Genomic DNA, 20221 nt, shown 5'->3' with positions numbered 1-20221 from the left:
GGGGGGGGGCTGAACCCTCTATCATGCTATGTTTCTAATGGTTACGTATAACTTTGCAAAAAAAGTGGGGGGGCTAAGCCCCCCTAGCCCCCCCCCCCCCCCCGGTTCCGACGCCTATGTGCTATATGATAATGAATATAGTTACAAAGATACAACAACACAAGACATAATGATCATATTAGATATAACCATTACACAATACTAAAGGAATGCAAAGAGGCTAACTCTGTCCGGGTAATTGGTATACAGCTGCACACATTCAAATCGTCACGATTGCTTAATCGAACCGTTTGGTTTCACTTAGCAGCTTATACCCTTTTATTTTCAAAAGGGACAATATTGGATCGGTTATTTCCCTTAAAGATATTCATTTCGTCATCTTCGGAAACCCACGGCCAATCTCGCTTACGCTTTTCGTTAGTGCATGTGAGAATGCCGTGGGTCTCCGACAACGATATTTCATGGATGAAAAATTATGAAATCTGCTTTAGAACTGGGATAATGTCTTCATACTTCGTACACACGTACAGAGATGGGCAATGATATACATGCATCTACAGAAAATGGGTAAAATTAACCAGAGGAGGGCGAGCATGTATATTAAATAAATTTTGATAGCAAACCCCGTCGAACGATACATCATCTAGCAATGCATTAATGGGTGTACATAGATTCACCAAGTCTTTGGTAATTTTGTATATATACATATGTACCTTGCCCGGCATCGTGGAAACGATGCCTGCCCGGTAAATTCCGATTTTAAAATTACATCTCCAAGAGAGAAAAGCAAAAGTCTCTTTAAAATGAATCACACAGCTTTATATTTAAATCTCTCTCTCTCTCTCTCTCTCTCTCTCTCTCTCTCTCTCTCTCTCTCTCTCTCTCTCTCCTTTCCGTCACCTCACTGTACCTCACCGTCTATTCACTTATTTACGAGACTATTTCGGTATGCTGCGTCTACCATTTGAGCACACTTTCCATTTGAAGAGCCACTTGACAGACATTTTACTTATGTAAATCCGAAACATTCAGTAGATTAAACCGCAATGGCAGTCGATTCAAAGATACTTCTGAAATAGGTTGACCCCCGTGGATGAGGTCTTCAGTGATGTTGACACAGAACAAACAAAACTGATTGCTAAAATCTATCGCGTAAATTCACAGATTTCGCGTATTGCTGTCAAAAAAGTCATATGCCAATATCGGAAAGTAATTTATATTTACTCAACAAAAGCCAAAGTTTTTACTTAATATATGAAATAAAACGGTATCGTTTATTTTGTATTTTTTATCGATAGTTTTTCAAAGGTCATAAATTTATTCATACCTACAATCTATTAACGGTGACGCTATAGTAACAAATTGAGGAGTTTTATTTGTTTCTTATTTACTGCCAATTATATACCTATTAACTTTCATCCCCTGGAAATGAAAGGGTATCGGCAGCATACACGCGTTATCTGGGTTGGGACTTTTAACAAGCACTCTATATTCACCATAACTACCTCAAAATCGGCCTCTTTACGACTTTTGGCGTTTTCCCAGGTAAGTAAAATTGAATCAATAAGTGACAATCGGATAAACAGAGAGTCACTTGAATTGCTGTAAATTGTGACATAAAACTGACATTAAAAAAAGTCTTGGTATATATATTTGAGAATGGCTTGATTTTGTTTTTGCATTGTTGTGGTCAAGAAGATGGAAGCTAGTGAGAAATTAACGATACAGGCCCTGAAGGCACACGACAAAGTCCATCCGAAATTCAAAACCGCTGGAAAGAGCTTGAAACAAAAGAGCCGAGCATCCCTGTTGTCTTCTCCAGAGGAACCAAGTGAGGTAATTTTTTCTGTTTAGTTAATCACAAAATTGAAAAAAAAAATTAAAGTTGCTTTAAATTTGTCAGAAACACTGCAAAAAAAAAAAACCCAACAGTAAACGTCTTGAAATTTCCATATGTTATTATCTTTATCTTAGTACATTTCTTTCTTTTCACTGAATGTTTATCATTTAATTAGCTCATTTTATAATTCACGGCATTTTCAGGAAAAAAAATCTGTGTTTTCAACTTAAATTATTGGCTTATTGTTTACATGTACACGTGTATACGCATATACGGAACGCAAACGACATGCGCAGAATTTGCAAATACAATATTACATGCAGTATCTCTTTTCAAAATTGTTGTAAGTGTATTTTTGGTCTTTTAATTGACAAATAAAATCACTTTCACGTCGGTTTAGTATCAGTTCTCTTTTAAACGGAACCAAAAGCCGAGAATCAGAGCACGATACTATAAAGGTTATACACATCTAGGTGATGTTTTTACGACTGTGTCCTGTTTAAGATCGACCTGGGAGGTATTTGACTCAATTTAAACTCTGACTCCATAAGGATTGCTTTTTAATTAATTTTCCATCTTAAAAACTTTAACATTCCAATTAAAACCCCACATCCTTTCCTCTTACAAACAACAATTACTTTCTCGTGATCGAACACCTGTAACAACGCCGACAGGTTTGCTCCTTTCATCTGATTTTTTTGTGTATTGTATGTACAGGATCAAACGCTTATTACGATTTAATGACTAATTTGTTGAGAAACGTTTGAGACAAATCAACATTGCGCCGTAATGCTTCACTACTGAAGTATCCGGACCACCGATAAAAATGTTCTGAAAGTAAGGCATTGTGTTACACAAACATCGGTTTTATCAGCGTTTGATAGGCAGCCTCGTCCGGGAATATACAGCTGAACGCACTTTAAACAACTGCTCCAATTTAAAAACAACATTCTGATACTTTCTCAGTACATGTACCGGTAGTTAATACGCTATATAGTAAAAGTTTACTGTACAACGTTTGTTTGCAAAACTGTCGGTGAGTACTTGCATTCAAGTACATCTGTAAGACCTTTACGTCTTTGGTGGTTCATGTCGGTATGACAGTAGTGAGCATCAGTACACAACTCACGTCATGCAGCGCATTGTGTATTTTTTTCTGCAATGATTGCTACCTTCATTGCTCGTGTGAACCTAAAAAAACAAATTTGTACACCCGAAATGGGGAAAGTACATTTATCATCGTTTTTGTCGATCAGTACATTACAAAAATGGGACAGCCAATTCTTCCATATATGGATCACCTACATTGTATTAGGAAGTCTTACAAAATAAACATCATTTAACAATTTACAGTTCTCATTTCAGATATTTGAATATTCATTGTTATTTAATTGACGAAATATAGCCTACACTGCAAAATATTAGTACATGTATTGAGTTTAAAAGCAGTTTTAGAGATTTCAAGGTGTTTACATATACATTCATTGACAATTTGAATCAAACAAAAATAAAACATATCATTGTTTTCTTTTTAGGGTAAAAATAAGCAAGAGGACGGTAGCTTAAGTCGCCGCAGCCGGACTCTGTCCACGAGTTCTCTGTCCAAAAAGTCGGAGCCCACCCCCAAACGCTCTGGCATAACTTTCTTTCGTATAGTCGCCGCTACACGTGCGTGGCAACGTCTAGCTAAAAAGAAAAGTCGACAAACAGCGGTCCCAAGCAAACCGACTGTCCGGTTGGAGAATACGTATCAGTTGGAACCGGACGAGGACAAGGTATTCATTCCGAAAAAAGCCGAGAATATCATTCGAGAAACATTCGACTCGAGGCTACAACATGTCAAGTACGATTCTGTTCGAAGTAAAATTCTTGCGAAAGACCTGGCTACGATCGTAAACAGTAAGATAAAGGACTTAGAAATACCTCGATACAAGACTGTCAGTTCCGTAACTATTATTGAAAATAAGGAGCAGGGGCTGAAGATAGCGACGCGGTGTATCTGGAATACCGACACTGACAATTATGCAACGTACACGTATACCAACCAATCACTGATAGCGATTGGTCACGTGCACGCTGTATACTATGATTGAAATTGTGCAATTACAGGACAAATATCTGTTGTAACAGTTAAGAAGATCTGTCGACAAAATTCATGGACATTGATATATACATGTATAGATTCATGCTATGTTTTAGTGTTTTAAATAAATGTTAGTAGCTTCTAGTAGTATTTTATAAATGCTCCTCAACAGTAATTGGGCTGCAGGGATTGACAAAGGTTTTTGATAAAGAAGTCTTGAATTATCTTTGGGATATTTTTCTGTATATACCGTCCTACGTATCGTTGCCAAACCCAGGGTTCGTGTTCTCTATACACTGGGCGTGCTTGATTTAGCTTAACTTGGTGTACACCAGTGCACACCGGTGTAAACATTTTGTATTGTATATCAAGTGCACTTAAAGGGTTTAGTGTACATGGTGTAGAGAAGATAAAAAAATGATGGCGGAAAAGGATGCTGTTTTAACAGAGAATTTGATGTTCAGCAACAATCCAAGGCCATTTTTATTTAAATGCATTAAAATACAGACACGTACATGTAGCATCGTTATTGAAGGGGGGGGGGGGGGGGGGAGGGCAGACTCATAAAAAATCTTGACAATCAAAAAAAAAAAAAAAAAAGGGAAAAGGTTACTTTCCAAAATCCTGAAAATCCTTATTCAGGGGGGGGGGGGTGTATGTAAATTTAAGAAAAATCTTTGTTGCGCAAAAAAAAATCGGCAAGTTTATCATTTTATCTTGCATATTCTTTAAACTATAAAAAGATTCTGATAAATATATACAGTATTACAGACGCATCATTTGTGACTTCTCTATGATTTCATCGATTATAATCAATGATGATATTATAAAGATGAATGCGAACTACCCTTCAAATAAGATTGCTTCGATTGCTTCCATAAAGCTATCATGTACTGTGTAGGGTTTTTCAAAAGTTTTTTTTTTCCCTATTCTGTTTCTCTGATGAATTTTGAATCCATTTGCATGGGATCCTTTCTTGGCCCCGGGGTTATGGTTTGAACAAACAGTAATCTGAAATTAACACAATTTCGGTTATGTAAAAACTTTGAAATTACTCTGTTGAAGTCAGCAAAAACGCTTTACCCAATCATAACTACTAGTATTATACATTGGAAGGTTGCTTTATCCCTCATTTTACGAAACATTGAAGCTTATTTACCAAGAGATGCTATGTGTCCAGTCTTATAAGTATGCAATTTGTTCAATGGGGAAAAGAGACGAGACTTTAAAAATGCTTACGCTAATGACGACGACTGCAGACACCAGTTAAGAAATATTTTATCCAGGTGAGCTAAATAGGAAATTTCACCTGGCTAACGAATTAAATCAGAATAAGTGTATGTTGTTTTGAAACAAGAAAATGTTCAGATTTTAATGAGGACTACCTCCGCCTCCTAATAAAAAGAGTAAACTGTTTCTTCTTTGCAACATACTAATTGACAATATTACGATGATATACGCTCTTTTCTGTTACAAATGTATTGAAATGAAGATAGATTGGGTGACTTTTTAGTGGTTCATTGGGCTATGAAGGTATTTATGAAGGCAATTATTGCCAGCACGAACCATGAAAAAAAAATGCGTTTTGCTGTCCCTACGTATACACGCATACTGCTAGATATAATATAGAACCGTTTTAACAAGAGCTTGGACTTTGGGCAGTACGTGACAAACTCCAATTTGATGAAGGCGGGGTCTACTCATGGTTAACCGCCCAGTCATTGGCTAATAGATATGAATATATTGAACGCAATGACACTTGCCCGACTTCACCCAGAGATGTACATTTCGCTGAAACAGCGTCAACTTTACACAGCAGAGCAGATCTTGGCAAACAACTTTCCGATTTTGACAGTCTATGAATATTAATGAGTTTCTCTTAGCGAATTAGAAGAAAGCAGGTCAATATTTGACAACTTGTTTTGATGAGCAAACTAGATAGTAACATCCCACAGAAAGTCCAAGCTCTTGTTAAAACGGTTCTTACAGCTTTACGCACGTATTTAAAGTTTTTACGCTTGTAACCACATGTGCATGTTGTTGACGTACAATTTAGCTGATAAAACTAGAAATAAAATTAACTAAAACAGTACATTTATTTTCAAAACGTTTTACAATAATATAATCGATGTTTAGTAAAACAAACTCCCTGTGTAAGGTAATAAAACTTAATTTTCTTCTATTTGTTGTCATAGTTGGACAATCCATAATTAATTGCTATGTAGAAAGTGTATAATGACTTAATGATGGACTTTTCAAAATGTTTTAAACAGAGACGAAAGTGTGTCAATGCAAACTCTGATCAATCAATCATCATGATCATGCGCTCTTCCGCCGCGGAAAACGCCCCCTATCCTCTGAAAGATCGCCACGACTCCGTTCTTAATGCTCTGTACTGACCACGATATCAAGAACCCTATGTCACGGATATAGCTGGATATCGACCCGACTATCGGATATCCCTGGGGGTCGTCTGGTACGGGATCATCTGCTAGCTTTTCCACATGGCCATCATCTTCTGACGTCCACATAACTCCGTCTTTAAAGAAGAGAATGAGAACAATGGAGTATATAAATAGCAACTTTTTGTATCATGCTTTTATTAAAACATTACATCCTGGGTAATGATTGCGATTTAGCCGAGAAGACAGCACAAAAAGCCGTCAATCCTTTTTAATACTTAATAGAAAATGAGGACAAAACCATGGCAAACATAAGTACAACGATTACAATTGCTGACAAAACGGATAAAATAACAAGATTTAGAGGATACATTACATTTTGTCAAGGTAAAGTATGGCTGTAGCAAGGGTTACAACACAGTGGGGAAATTGGATGTCAGACCTAATTACCGGCAACTGCATACTCGCATATACGAAATGATTATAGTGCAAAGATCGTAATTTGCTAAAGCCAGTTCCTATATTTAAACAATAAAATGTTTTCGTTTGTGATATATGGGTATAAAAGTAGATACCATTCCAGAACCCCCCCCCCCCGGCAATCTGCGTTAGCTGGAAATGTATGCTTGCTACCTTTGCAGCCCGTATGAAACACAAAAATTCACACCCAATTCCAGTGTTTATATTTACATCTATCTCCGAATCATTACATCAATTATCCATAACAACTGGACAAAAGTATATACATTATTATTATTATCAGAATGTTACATAGAAGGAACAGTAAATTTCCCATATATGTAAAGATCACTATGGTAACAACAACTACAGTTGAAATTCTGAGGTCAGCCTGTGCAGGTTCGTGTTCCCGTTCTCTCGGGCACTTTTGCTTTAGTTTTGAAAGAATCAAGGAATTATTAAGGCAAGTTCACACCAAAAGAACAAAGAAGACATCAATAACCGATGCAAAAAAAAAAATACTTTTAGGTATAGCTAACATTAAATTGGCTAAACCAAGTATATGAAATCAAATTAGAATGCATGCATTCATACACCGACAGGGACAGATATTTTACTGGATTGTGTAGATTTCAGTCTTGGGAGTTTTATTTTCTGTTTGAAATGAAAGCATATTTCCCTAATAAGAATAAGAAATATAGGCGAAAACCTATAGAGAATGTGAATATTTTTTTTATAACATTCCCCTATTTAAAACAAAGTAAAAATACTTAGACTGGAATTTCCGACGAACCTCAAAGAAAAAGACAATTGATAGGAAATTTAAATTTACTTGTTTTCTCTCATACTTCTTTGAGATATATCTACTGTATGTATGTACATAATACTTTTGATCCAGTCATTTCATATTAATTTACCCGCATATATTAAATACAAGTATTATTATTCATGTGATTATTGTCAGAATGATAACTTTTCTTTCCTGCGTGGGGCAAATTTGCGACCAAAATGGTAAATCAAAAGTGAACTCAGCCAATTTTACATTTATAAGTAAGTAAGTATTCTCCGGGTCGTTTATCGATTGGTCGAAACCTTCATCAACCAAAGAAAAATCACGGAATGCACGAAATAATCATGATGATGTCAGACTCAGCATTCCTAATGTAAATTAACGATATTCTAGTAATTTGTTAAGATTAAGATTTAAGGAATCAAAAATAGTTCTTTATTGAGTATTATGAGGTGATCAAACACGGTGGGGTGTGATCAATCCAATAATGTCCGACGGGGTTTATGAGAGATTTGATCACCTCGTAATATTCAAAGAATAATTCCTTATTACTTTCATACTTTTCAGCGATTGTAGTCAATGATGAAACGTATTGGACTAAACAATACAAAATCGATTTGTAGTTTTATCACAGACAAAGGCACTGGAAAATGTAAATATAAACAATAAAATGCTTTCTTTACTGATTCATGCGGGTAACACGTATGAAGGTATGTGTTTTTCCGCAATGTCGCCACCTTCGTATCACACATGATTTACCAAAAAAAGCATTTTATCTTTTATATAGATGTACCTGAGACTTGTGGGAGAGTTTTGTATGTTGCATCTTCATTCCAAGGGGCGTGGCACTTGCAGCTCTCCTCGCCTACAACTGTCACTCTATTTGCTCGCTCCTCCCATCGGAAAGCCGTGTGGTTTTCCCGCCAAACAACAACCCATTTCCACTCAAATTTGACATTGGCAGGTAAATTCACTGTTACTATCCATTTTCCAGAATTTTCAGGGCTTTCATCTGTTGGATTTAAAGCACAACTTTGCTCTCAATTAGCTAACATGGTTTTAAATATGTGTAGACTACTAGTATTATGAGTGTAGTTGCAAAATCTTACATTGCCCCCCCCCCCCCCTTCCCACTTTCTCTATCTCGCCATTTCAATCAATATATTGTCAACAATTCCACATATCTATATTCATTAAACATACCATAATGGAATTAACTTCACAATCATACACAGCAGTTTAAAATTAATTTTTTTTTTAAATAGAATTTTACTAGATGTGTTCAGATTCAAATTTTAAGGAGGTAAGTGTTCTATCAAATTTTCTTGTGTTTCCTTTCTTTCGAAGATACTTCAAATAAAATAAATTGTGTTTTTATACCTAGTATAATGCTACTCTTTACTATCTTGCCATGGTCTGCAGTATGTGTAAGCAACTACAATAATTCCATGTGAAATCTATTTAAATGTATACATTTTTTATATTTTAAAAATTTAATTTATTATCGTTAGGAAACAATCGTATTATCGAATGGATTGTCATTTTACAATCGATCACCTGCTAGTTTTGCATTTCTAATATCCCACTTGCCAAGTTCTGCAATAGATCCAATAATTGCGAGAGCTAATCCTTTCTGTGATAATGAATAATCACAGTCTACCTGTAACCCAACCATGGTGGTAAAAGTATTTTGAAAGAAGTCGGTCACTATCCAAGAGGATATCACACAATGATTGCGACGTCATAGTACTTCACAACGTCACAATACACAAACTTCATTATTGTGACGTCCATTCAGGATTTTAAAAGATACATGAGTGCAATAGCTTATTCTATAATTTAAATCTATATACATTTGCCAAATTCATCAGCCGTAGGTCTGGCATGCTACTACGCAATTACATGAACATATCAAAATCTTTCACGACTTTGTACATGCATGTAAAAGAAATCATGGGAATTTTTTGATATGTTAAATATAGGTTGTAATTTATAATATATCACTACGTAATTTCGGTTACCTGCAACGACCGCTCTTTCTACCTCCCAGTTCCCCAGGACATCCAAAGACCCACATACAGCTACGTACTTGGTCTGTGTGTCTGCATTGAACTGGGTCTCAAAACTGACCCTAATTCCGTCAGCAGAATTCATGCTTTGTCACGACCGAATTAAAACCCACTCATGACCATGCATGCCATAACAAATACATCGTTCCTTGATCCGACGAAACAAAAGCGTGATTACACGGTGCGCACACTAAGAACGACCTTGAAAGGCTGCACAATTGTAAACAAATACATGTGTGTACATGTACAGCACATGTGCGCGTGTATTTGTTACGGTTAAACTCTACAATATGTAGAACCATATTGACAAGAGTTTGGACTTTGTGTAGTTGTGTCAAACAGCAATGTGACGCATGCATGTATGTCTAATTCATTGCTAGCCACTCAGCCATGGCTCTTTGAGATCAACATAATTTGTCTGCATGGCTTCTGAGCGAAGACTACGCAATATATGCATACGTGTGTGTTTGTGTGTGTGTGTGTGTGTGTGTGTGCGTGCGTGCGTGCGTGCGTGCGTGTGTGTGTGTGTGTGTGTGTGTGTGTGTGTGTGTGTGTGTGTATATATATATATATATATATATATATATATATATATATATATATATATATATATATATATATATATATATATATATATATATAGTTCTCCTTTTTAAAGAAAGATTACAATATTAGTGGAATTCACATTATCATTTACCATAATTGCTATACTTTTATTAATAATTTTTATACTTTTCACTTGCATATCATCCCTTTGTAATTGTCCGTTCTTGACTCCGAATTAGAAGTAAATGTTCTGTTCTGTTCTATTTCACTTGATGCCAGCGTCATTTTTAATTTATTTTCTTGCAAGAAATAGATAGTTACGCCCTATCTAAAGTCCAAGGTCTTGTTAAATTGGTTCTATATGTTGGCGTTTAAATATCATATACTAGTACAAATGGAACTCTAGATGCAGAGGATTTCATTGTTCTTTCTTTTTACATGGCATCGAGTCTTGAGCCATCAAAAGTGAAATATCAACAGTTTCTGGTTTTCCGTTACATATACTTTACAAAAATGATGAAAAACAAATATTTTCATTTCAATTCAGAATTTGAAAGTTTTGGTATTAAAAAAATAAATAAATGATTATTACAGATACCTGATTATCACGAGCGCGCGACAACCGCAATCTGTCTTGTGATTCTTCTCTGAATTCAAACCTTACTATCGACAAGTCTCTTGTTCACACTTGTTTGACAATAAGTTCATTTGGTCCACCATCCTATTGTCCTAACAACAGGCACTTGTTTCTGAGAAAAAAATTTACCCTATAGTATATTATTATAATATAGGGTAAATTTTTTTCTCAAAAACAAGAGCCTGTGGTCCTAACAGGCGACCTCTGTCATCTTGTCGCAGTTTTCCCGGTTTTGACGTTTTCATTTTTTGATGAAGGCGAATTTTGAAAATCGCCATATAAGCAATCAAACACAGAAATCATAACAATGACGGGGAAAACGGACCTTTTTTTTCATGTTTCTTCATTTATAATTGCCCGTTGTCATTTGTTTATATCAAAATGATATATAGACCTAGATCGAATAGAGTTAAATGTGTTCTTCTAAGGTTGTGTAGAATTTAGCATATTGTCAATTTACAAGAATATATTTGTACATTTTGTAATACACACGTGCTGATTAATTACGGAATACTACTTTTAGATCAACCCTAATATCATCTTTAATAAATTGCAGAAATATGAAGAATTATACAGATTTAATCAAAGTGGAACTCTATTAAAACCCACAAATCCAATCTTATTACGTGTATCAAACAAAATGTAACTCGAACCTGTATGCTTCCATGAAAATAGCGTAGGGGTAGATTGTTGTTGTGCACTGATTTAGATCGGGTTGTCAGTGCGTACTTTCTATATTGAAACGACATAGAAATTATGATAGACACCATATACCATCAGTAGAAGTTGATTACCTGCCAGCACAGCTTGTCGAACACTCCATTGACCTAATTGTGGTATAAATCCACTGATCGCTACTGCATGGCCTTCGTGTTGTACCACGTAATCTATCTCGAACTGGACCCACACCATTATAACAGGAGCATCTGTTGCTTTATATATCACTATAGGGACTGTTTAGATTCTATAACAAAGGCTATTATGACGTCAGTACGTACATTGACACAAACTATTATGACGTCATTACACAAATGACACAGACTATTATGACGTCACTACACTTTCATACGCTGACGTTGTGCAATATATTATAGAGAGTTGATGAAAAAAGTTGTCTAGATATAAAGATGTTATATATTTTTCTTTGCAATATCTTTTATTTCGCATTGCAATATTATTTCGATTTAATTCGAAAAAAAAAAGCAAACAAATTATTAACATCTAATTTTGGGGGATTTTTCTTAGATGATTTAGGAATAAAGGTATAAACAAGGAAGTGAAAAAAAATTTAAGAGAATGCTTTGCATATTTTTGAAATCTAGTATTTGCTGCTGGCGGTTGGTTTATCATAAATGCACAAAATTGTATGCAAGTAAACAATTACTAAAAAAGACAACATATACTGTTTTTTTTATACATGTATATAATATTATTATCTGTTTGACTTAATTTTCATATGAAGTAGTTCATATGCCAGATACGCTTTATACATTATACATATTGATTTGAAACAGTACATGTAACATTCTGATCAGTTTCGTTTTTTAGTTGATTTCGCTTCGTTTCGTTTTGACTTTGTTTCGTTTCTGTAGGTTTTGTTTTCGATAGATTTCGTTTTGTTTCAGTTCGTTTCGTTTCTATTTTGTTTCGCATTTTACAGGTACCCCCAGATGGTGAAATAAAAAAATGTTTACCTCGTGGTTGGTCAAAATATTGAAGTTAGTTTTTTTTCTTCAAAATGTTGGCATACTGATATATACTGGCATATAAAAATTAATTTTTAACAGAACACGTTTAATATACTATTAAATATATTTCTCTTGTTGCTCTGTCAATAAACTCTTGCTTTAAAAATCCTTCCCCGCCTCTAATAAATGAGCGAATCATACTTTTATCTTAAGCTTTAAGCAGATATTCATGTAGTTTATTAGCATTTTTATGATTTTACCCTACATCATAGAATCACAATTTCTCAACTACTAAACTTGAAAAGAATGCTTATTTTGAATTAAAACACAATTCAAAGAAAGTTGTAACTTTGCATCTACTGTTGCATGAAAATAAAAAGATACACAATGCGCACTAGAACTGTACTCGACCTCATTAAGTTGAAAGTAGTGTTATCCATGTCAACATAGCAAATCTATGATAATAAAACAGGTATTCATTTCAAGTCACTTTCGTGGGAAAAAATTCTGAGCAATGGCTAGATTTTTACAGCCATTGTGTCAAGCATAAAAAAGAACAGAAATTACTTTTCCCAAAAAATGTCCATTATTAGTTAATATAGATTTTATGCAAACTGAAACATGCTTCAATCATATCAATTCATACTTATAATATTAATCATGCACTTTATCTCTTACTAGATTGTCATAAAGTCAAAGAATCAAGTTTGGTATTTGGGTTGACTTTATTTATTGTACAAAACAATATTAGTCTCTGTAGAAACACTTGTACATAAAAAAATCAATGGTCAATTGTTAAAGCTTCAAATTGAATTGTTAGGATACTTCAGATTTTGGTTGCACTACAAATTAAGTTTACAGGTGACCATTTACAAGATGAAATGAAGTAACATTATTCACCATAATGTTACATGTGTCTCACAAAGACACACAATCATTGTTTAACCTCAAAGATCGAGTTTCCACTTTTCAAGTCTTAATAAATAATCACAGTTCCTCAAAACAAACACATTCCATGCACTAGGGGGGCTGAATTCCCTGAGAGGAGAAGCCTAGCCCCACCCCTCTCTGGGTGTGGGTTGTCATGCGAGCAAACTCATAGTCTTTGTCAAGCCTGGAGAAGAATTCCTCCCGCTTCTTTTTTTGTTCCTCTGTAAGCTCTGATGAACCTTCTCCATCTGCCCCTTCATGCTTTATTCCCATCAACTTCTTGAATTTAGAGGCCATTTTCCCATTTTCATCTTGATTAAATGCTGTTTGTTGCCATTCCTTTTCTTTGTCCTAAAAAATTAGCAAAATCTTAATCCATAACCTATTTATATCATTAACACCCTCTATTAAACAAAATATATGGGTTATGGAAAAAATTGGGTTGAAACTTACAGATACCTCTTTGTGCTCTTTCGCTTTAGACCAGAGCAACTTTCTTTTCTGAACTTGCTCTGCATACTTCAAAGGGTTTACAGCTGCTGGATTATAGTATTTGGGAACAGCTACTCCAGTCATCTCTTGAGCCTGCAAAATATGAAGAATTTTACAAATGGGTAAAAATATTTTGCTCTCGCTGAAAAGTTTCAATAATATTGTACTTGATTGTTCCTGCTCATTTCATTTCTATAAACTAGCAGTAACCTTTTGGTGCATTGCTGCCATAGTATGTAAAAGAGCCATCTGTGGGGTTACACTTGACTGAGTCGATGAAGCTAGCGCTTGAAAAAACTTTTTATGTCCATCACTTAATGGCAGGGTACTAGGTTTCTCCTTGGGAGTTCCTGAAAAGTCAAATAAAACATCAATATAAATGTTTAAACTAAAATCAGCAAGATCCAATATAGTATCGAGCATGTAAAATGTTTATCATAAATCTGTCATCTGAAATACATTGCACTGACAAGATAGCATTGCATTAAATATTTTTTGTGATTAAAATGGGAATGCCCACTCACCATCCACTTCTAGCCCCTCGCCTCCCTGCAGATATTTGCTGGCTTTTAATAGCTGCTGTCTCATTTTCTCCTTAAAGGTCAGGTGCTTCTCTCCATCTGCCTTGGAAGATGACATTGCAGGGTGATGACCACGCTCTCTACTGCGACTTCTACTTTTTACAGATCTAAACAATGTGACATGAAATTAAGGTCCCTGAACTCACAATGAAAAGCATATTCATTTGATAAAAGTAGTATTTACTACTGCTTGTAAACCTTTTCAAAGTTTCTTTTGTTAAGCTACATAACAGCATTTTCTACCTATGTTTGAGTGGCGATCTGCTGCGTTGCCTTGACCTACTCCTGTGGCTTCTTTTGCGATGTCTATCTCGACTCCTTCGCCTGTCTTTCTTATGTCTATGTCGGTCTCTAGAGGAGTGCCTTCTGTGCTTCCTATCTCGAGATCTGCTTCTTCTACGTCTTCTGTGAGATGAACTGTCTTTTCTATCTCGACTCTAAATAAACAAATCACAACTAATGAATATCAAGGAAAGGTTTCAATCTACAGAGCATGACTTAATTGTATTGAATAGAAAACTCTTTAAAATAGAACCATATTAAAGGAATTTCTTTGCTTGAAATCTATAGAGTGCCAGGGACAAAAATTCATATAGTGTTTATGTACCCTTCTTTTGGATCTGGATCGACTGGATCGAGATTTCCTCTTGGAGTCTGATCTCCGTCTACGGTGTGACCTTGACCTCGATCGTGAACGATTTTTTTTGGACGGGCTCTCTCTGGATCTTCTTCTGCTTTTGCTGTCTCCTTCATCAGTTTCCTTCTTCTCTTCCTCTTCTTTGTCTTCCTCCTTGTCATCTTTGCCATCTTCCCTGTCCGGCGATGGAGAGGCTGACCTAGATCTACTGCTGTGGGAAGATCCAGATGAGTGGGAGGAGTGAGAAGATGACCGAGGTCTAGGAGGCATGTCCAATTCCTGCAAAAGAAAAGACATTCCTTGATAGAATCTGGAATATTACTCTAAACTAAAAATTATTTGTGAAAAAAGTGCATATACAATCCCTTTTTAAATAGATTTTACTAAATAATACTATCTTTAACTCATATTCAAACACATCAAGATTAAACTAGTAGAAAAATTTCATGTACCCTGTTCCTTGTCAAGATTCTGTAATTTTAAGATTCTTGTAACACATGATTTTGGGGTTAAGAAAATGCTATCAACTAGTTGTCTAGTAAACAAGTTTTGCTAAGTTCATGCACAAATTCATGATTTGATTAACTCTGTATTTTTATGAATTTTTACAAATTCATTCAAAAATCATTATAATTTATGTTTGGTACATGTACCGGTACAACTAAATACAATAAAGTAAGGAATGCTCAACATTTTGTATGTAAGTGAGTCTCAGAGAGGAATACTTTCAGCTTCTATGACTTGTGATAGCATATAACCTGGTTCAATTGAACAAAAAAATAAAAACATAAAACCAAATATCAATTTTTAAAAATCTGAAAAAGATTAATAAAGTCTTTTAATTTCAGACCAATCACTGGTACAATATCATATCATCCACTTGTACAATTAATAAGACAGAAATGAAAATTCCAATGGTTGCATCATGTCTTAGGTCATTGCATACTGTGAAGAACATTTTGTCAAAAGTCAATCAGGAATAGGCAGAGCATATTCTTCACAAGGGAAACTCAACATTCTCATCACAGATGATTGTGACTTTGGTTACCTCCTCTTCCGTCTACTTACCCCTACGCCACCACGGAAACGACAACAATTCAAGATATTGTTGTCGTCATTTTATGTTGAATCAGTGTTTCTTTGCAGCAATCACATGGTAAGGTAAACCTAATTGATATGTAGATAGTAGGTCAGATTATTGAAGAAATAACCTTAAACCTTTTTTTTTTATCACATTTTTTCTTATGTAAAGACAGGGAATGACTATGGCCAATATCTCTTCTAAACCTGGGAATTACATTGTTTTAAAGGTAAACCTATCAAGGTTGGAGTACTTATCAAATTTCATTGAATTCAGTTTTCTTTTTTTACATTGCGCAAGACATCCTAAAATGGGACCCCATATACAAATGCTCCATACCTATTGTAGTAATGTATGAAATAAAAAATGACGTGGGTTTAAGGCTAGGAGGTTGTATATGATATATCATTAATAAAATTGTTTAATGTAACATTAACCAAAAATGCATTTTTGTTGGGTTCAGCTAATCTGTGCATTACCTCTTCCACAAATTCAGATCTAAAGAGCTTCATCACGTCATCAGCAAATGATCTGGTCTTTTTTGGAGCTTCAGCTAAAAGACAGAAATGAGGCAATATTTTTAAGCCATCGAAATCAAAGCATGGTTTAATGAAACAATATTTTTCACTTATTTTGTCTGTAGAATTATACTCACAATATGGTTTTTATATGGTCCGTCATGACATAAATGTTTTTACTAAGATATAATTGAAATTTGGATTATATTATTGATAAGACCAGGACTTCAAATGGCTATGATAAAATAAAGAGAAATTTTGATATATATATATATATGTATATGATTTTGCTTCCACCACTTTTTGCTTGATATTTCGATAATCATAAATACTTTTTGAGTTCAAACTACGTTCATCCACTAATATAAATCAAAGTACTGAAGTACTGACGGGAGTTGATTTTATCGACTTTATTATTTATCTTAAAATCATGTTATTTTGCTTGGCAAGTAGTTTATAATCTCTATTTGAATTACGCACATTTTTATAATATGGATTCTCGGACTTTTCCGACAAGAATTTCGAGAAAACCTCTTATGAATCATGTTGTGTAATATTTAAAAATAGAATTGATTTCATCAAACTATGTATCGGTATTCGAAATATTTTAGAAAGTGTATGGATCCAACCAATAATGAACTCTAGTCTCGTTGAACCAGATGCTCGGCTGTCTCCGTTAATCTCCGACATGATAGCTTGATGATGCGACCTCTAAATATAGACTGACTCTCTGCTTGTCTGAGATGTACGGAGACAGCAGATGGTTGAACGAGACTATATTGAACTCCGGCGTAGGAAAACATACGGCTGCAAAAAACTTCTAAATTGTTCGTACTATTTAAAATCTGACTATTTCTTAGGTATTTATAAATAAGTTTCCTTTTCAAAAATGCTTTAGCGTACATTACATCGAATTTATCGATTATTTTCAAGAACTAACTCTTGTCAGCGGTGATGATTTGTGCTTAGGTCCAAACACTGTTTCAGTTTCGGTTTGCCAGAGTAACTGCATAGCAGAGTTGATTAAAATCAACTCCCAAAAATGTCCAGATTATCTGTTTTGAAACGCCCCCTCAACCGCTTAAGATTTCAATACACATCCCAAAATAGAAAGTCTACAGAGATTTTGCATTGCATCAGCCATTAATAAGCCCAAATGATAACATTGAAAAATTGCGCGAGGTGTCCTGAGTACTTCCGAATGGAGAAAAGATGTAAACATTTCCCATTATAAATCTCCGTAAAAAATTTGTTTTCGTTCCTGTGAACTTTAATGAGTGAAAAAGGATTATCAACGAAGATATCTTGGGTATTTTCCCTTTCATCTACCATATTTTCCCGACGACTCGTCGATGCGGACGACTCGTCGAATTGCTCATTTTTAGCCAAAATTTTAACAAAATCCTACGACACGTCGATTCAGACGACACGTCGAACTTATCACTTCAAAATGGTGTATAAAACTGCAGTAACATTATCAGTGTATGATGAAACGATGTCCCCGATATTGCTACCAATTATTATTAATGATTAACATTTAAACAATTACTCTTTATACTTATGCATCATATTTTCAAATACCGACAACATCTACAAAGTCGCTTGCATTGTAAACAATTCACGATATCGTGTGTTATGCAAAATTAAACTTACTTTGACAGAAATATGTTATTCCCATGCATTAAAATAATCACCCACTCTGACCATCGCCAGTGTATTCGCCATTACGTAACCAGCCACCTGTTGACTCGGCGCTTGGTCAATGTTTGTTTAACAATTTCCGGTGTCAGAGGCATGCACCTGTCTCGTGTCGGACTTCAAAGGGGGATCTCAAGTGCAGAAGAATAGCAATTACTATGATTTGATGAAACTTGTTTACTTTGTATCCAGTAATACAATTACACGCTATTATTTTAAAGAGACACTGTTAGAATAGATCGATCATTTGTACGACTTGATAATGACGATATACGACATACATACGTTTCCTAAATTTTTTATTAAACAATAATCAAAGAATTGGACAATAATTAATTAATGAACTATAATCACTCTTATAACGGTACTCTTTATGTACACAGTGAGTGAAATTGCCGTATAGATGTCAGCCTTAGCAAGATTATTAACACAACCGGGATCAGTCTACCGTATAAACAATAGAGTCGATAATTGCCGATTACATATTTTAAGATTGATTTTGACCATAAAATATTTCTTATTTATACTTTCCACTAACAACTCTTTACTAATAAAATAATAAAACTTTAAAACATTCCCCGGACCTACTGCAATATTTTTTTCCATCCAAGTTTGGTTTCAATTTTACTGCGCAATATTATCTTCCCACTATAGTGATATATGGAATCATGTGACGATGTGTTTATAAAAACAGAACGGTAAAACTTTTAATTGATTAAAAAAAAACACCATTGTTCAATAACTTTTATTAATATGTATTCTAGTGTTAACAGATGAGTGAAAATGATAATAATTAAAGATGAACATTGAATTCAACAACGTAATTTTCAATAACACAGCCAGCTCAAGATGATTAAAACCAAGATTTTTAATATTTTTTTTCACAATTTTCTGACCTCAAGCCTTAGACAAGTCGATCAAAACGATAAGTCGAGTGCTCTGCTTCAGAGAAAAAAAATACCGACTTATCGTCGGGAAAATACGGTATTTCAACAGCATTTCGTTCGCAGGTATGTGTATTTTTATTCAAAATCAAAGAGTGACGGAAGCAATAACTTGGGACAGACTATAGATACCAAATCAATGAATTTTAACTTAACTTTATCACAATATAGTTTGTACAGCAGTTATTTCTTCAGTCAATTTTGTGAGCTTTTTTAAGTATCAAATTTAGCAAATAATATGAATCTTGCCTCCATCATCTGAATCTGATTTCTTATCTTCATCATTGTTCTGGAATAATCCTGGATATGCTACGATTCCAGCCTGCAGGTACTCCTGCACTGAGGAAGGCTTTTCCTCACTTTCACCTGAAATCATTTTCTCAAATGACTCCCACTCCGATTGCAGACTGGATGATATCTCCACCTATAATTTCAAAAAAATCAAATCAAATCAGCTATCAGATATTTCTCTCTTTTATTCCCTTATTCTGATCAAATTCATAATTTTATTTGTTTTGTTTTCATTTCAATGGGCTATTTACTTCCGCTTTCACTGAAATGAACAAAACCGCCATTTTGTTTACAAACGAAGCAAATTTTCAATTATAAGATATGATGTACTTGCGTAAAGAATATCATTTACAATATGGAAATACCTTACCTGATCTTGTTTATTAGTACTTGAACTTTGCGATTTATCCCCATCATCATCATAGCTTGCCAAAAGATCCATTTTGCTGGTATTGACTCCTTCTCTGTGTGTTCTATTTTTGACCTTTCCCGATGTCTGGTGTGGTTAGACTTCCGGTTAAAGTAATATCTGATA

At 34.7% G+C, this 20221-nt stretch overlaps 3 protein-coding genes across 5 annotated transcripts; 1 reads left to right on the top strand and 2 right to left on the bottom strand.

The window, feature by feature from the left end:
- Positions 1-1389: 1389 nt before the first annotated feature.
- LOC128189148 (uncharacterized) lies at positions 1390-4067 on the top strand. Its single transcript, XM_052860636.1, has 3 exons — positions 1390-1545; positions 1696-1836; positions 3376-4067. The coding sequence occupies exons 1-3, from the start codon at positions 1429-1431 to the stop codon at positions 3931-3933; spliced, it is 816 nt and encodes a 271-aa protein (XP_052716596.1). The 5' UTR covers positions 1390-1428; the 3' UTR covers positions 3934-4067.
- A 1933-nt stretch (positions 4068-6000) lies between these two features.
- On the bottom strand, positions 6001-9787 carry LOC128186608 (uncharacterized). Its single transcript, XM_052856431.1, has 3 exons — positions 9596-9787; positions 8368-8586; positions 6001-6462 (listed from the first exon to the last, which is right to left on the bottom strand). The coding sequence occupies exons 1-3, from the start codon at positions 9726-9728 to the stop codon at positions 6230-6232; spliced, it is 585 nt and encodes a 194-aa protein (XP_052712391.1). The 5' UTR covers positions 9729-9787; the 3' UTR covers positions 6001-6229.
- Positions 9788-13220: 3433 nt separating this feature from the next.
- Positions 13221-20203, bottom strand: LOC128189021 (arginine/serine-rich coiled-coil protein 2-like). Of its 3 annotated transcripts, none has more exons than XM_052860396.1 (9): positions 20057-20203; positions 19645-19819; positions 16715-16788; positions 15125-15433; positions 14761-14954; positions 14461-14624; positions 14147-14286; positions 13898-14029; positions 13221-13795 (listed from the first exon to the last, which is right to left on the bottom strand). In XM_052860396.1, the coding sequence occupies exons 1-9, from the start codon at positions 20126-20128 to the stop codon at positions 13535-13537; spliced, it is 1521 nt and encodes a 506-aa protein (XP_052716356.1). In that variant the 5' UTR covers positions 20129-20203; the 3' UTR covers positions 13221-13534. The 3 variants fall into 3 exon arrangements, with proteins under 3 accessions (XP_052716356.1, XP_052716357.1, XP_052716358.1); XM_052860397.1 differs by having other exon boundaries at positions 13904-14029; XM_052860398.1 differs by lacking the exons at positions 19645-19819; positions 20057-20203 and having other exon boundaries at positions 15125-16321; positions 16715-16794.
- Positions 20204-20221: the final 18 nt, after the last annotated feature.

This window comes from Crassostrea angulata, chromosome 6 (assembly GCF_025612915.1).
Source record: "Crassostrea angulata isolate pt1a10 chromosome 6, ASM2561291v2, whole genome shotgun sequence".
Classification (NCBI taxonomy): Eukaryota; Metazoa; Mollusca; class Bivalvia; order Ostreida; family Ostreidae; genus Magallana; species Magallana angulata.
Note: the sequence above shows the minus strand (reverse complement) of the source record. Positions and strands in the feature narration are given on the sequence as shown.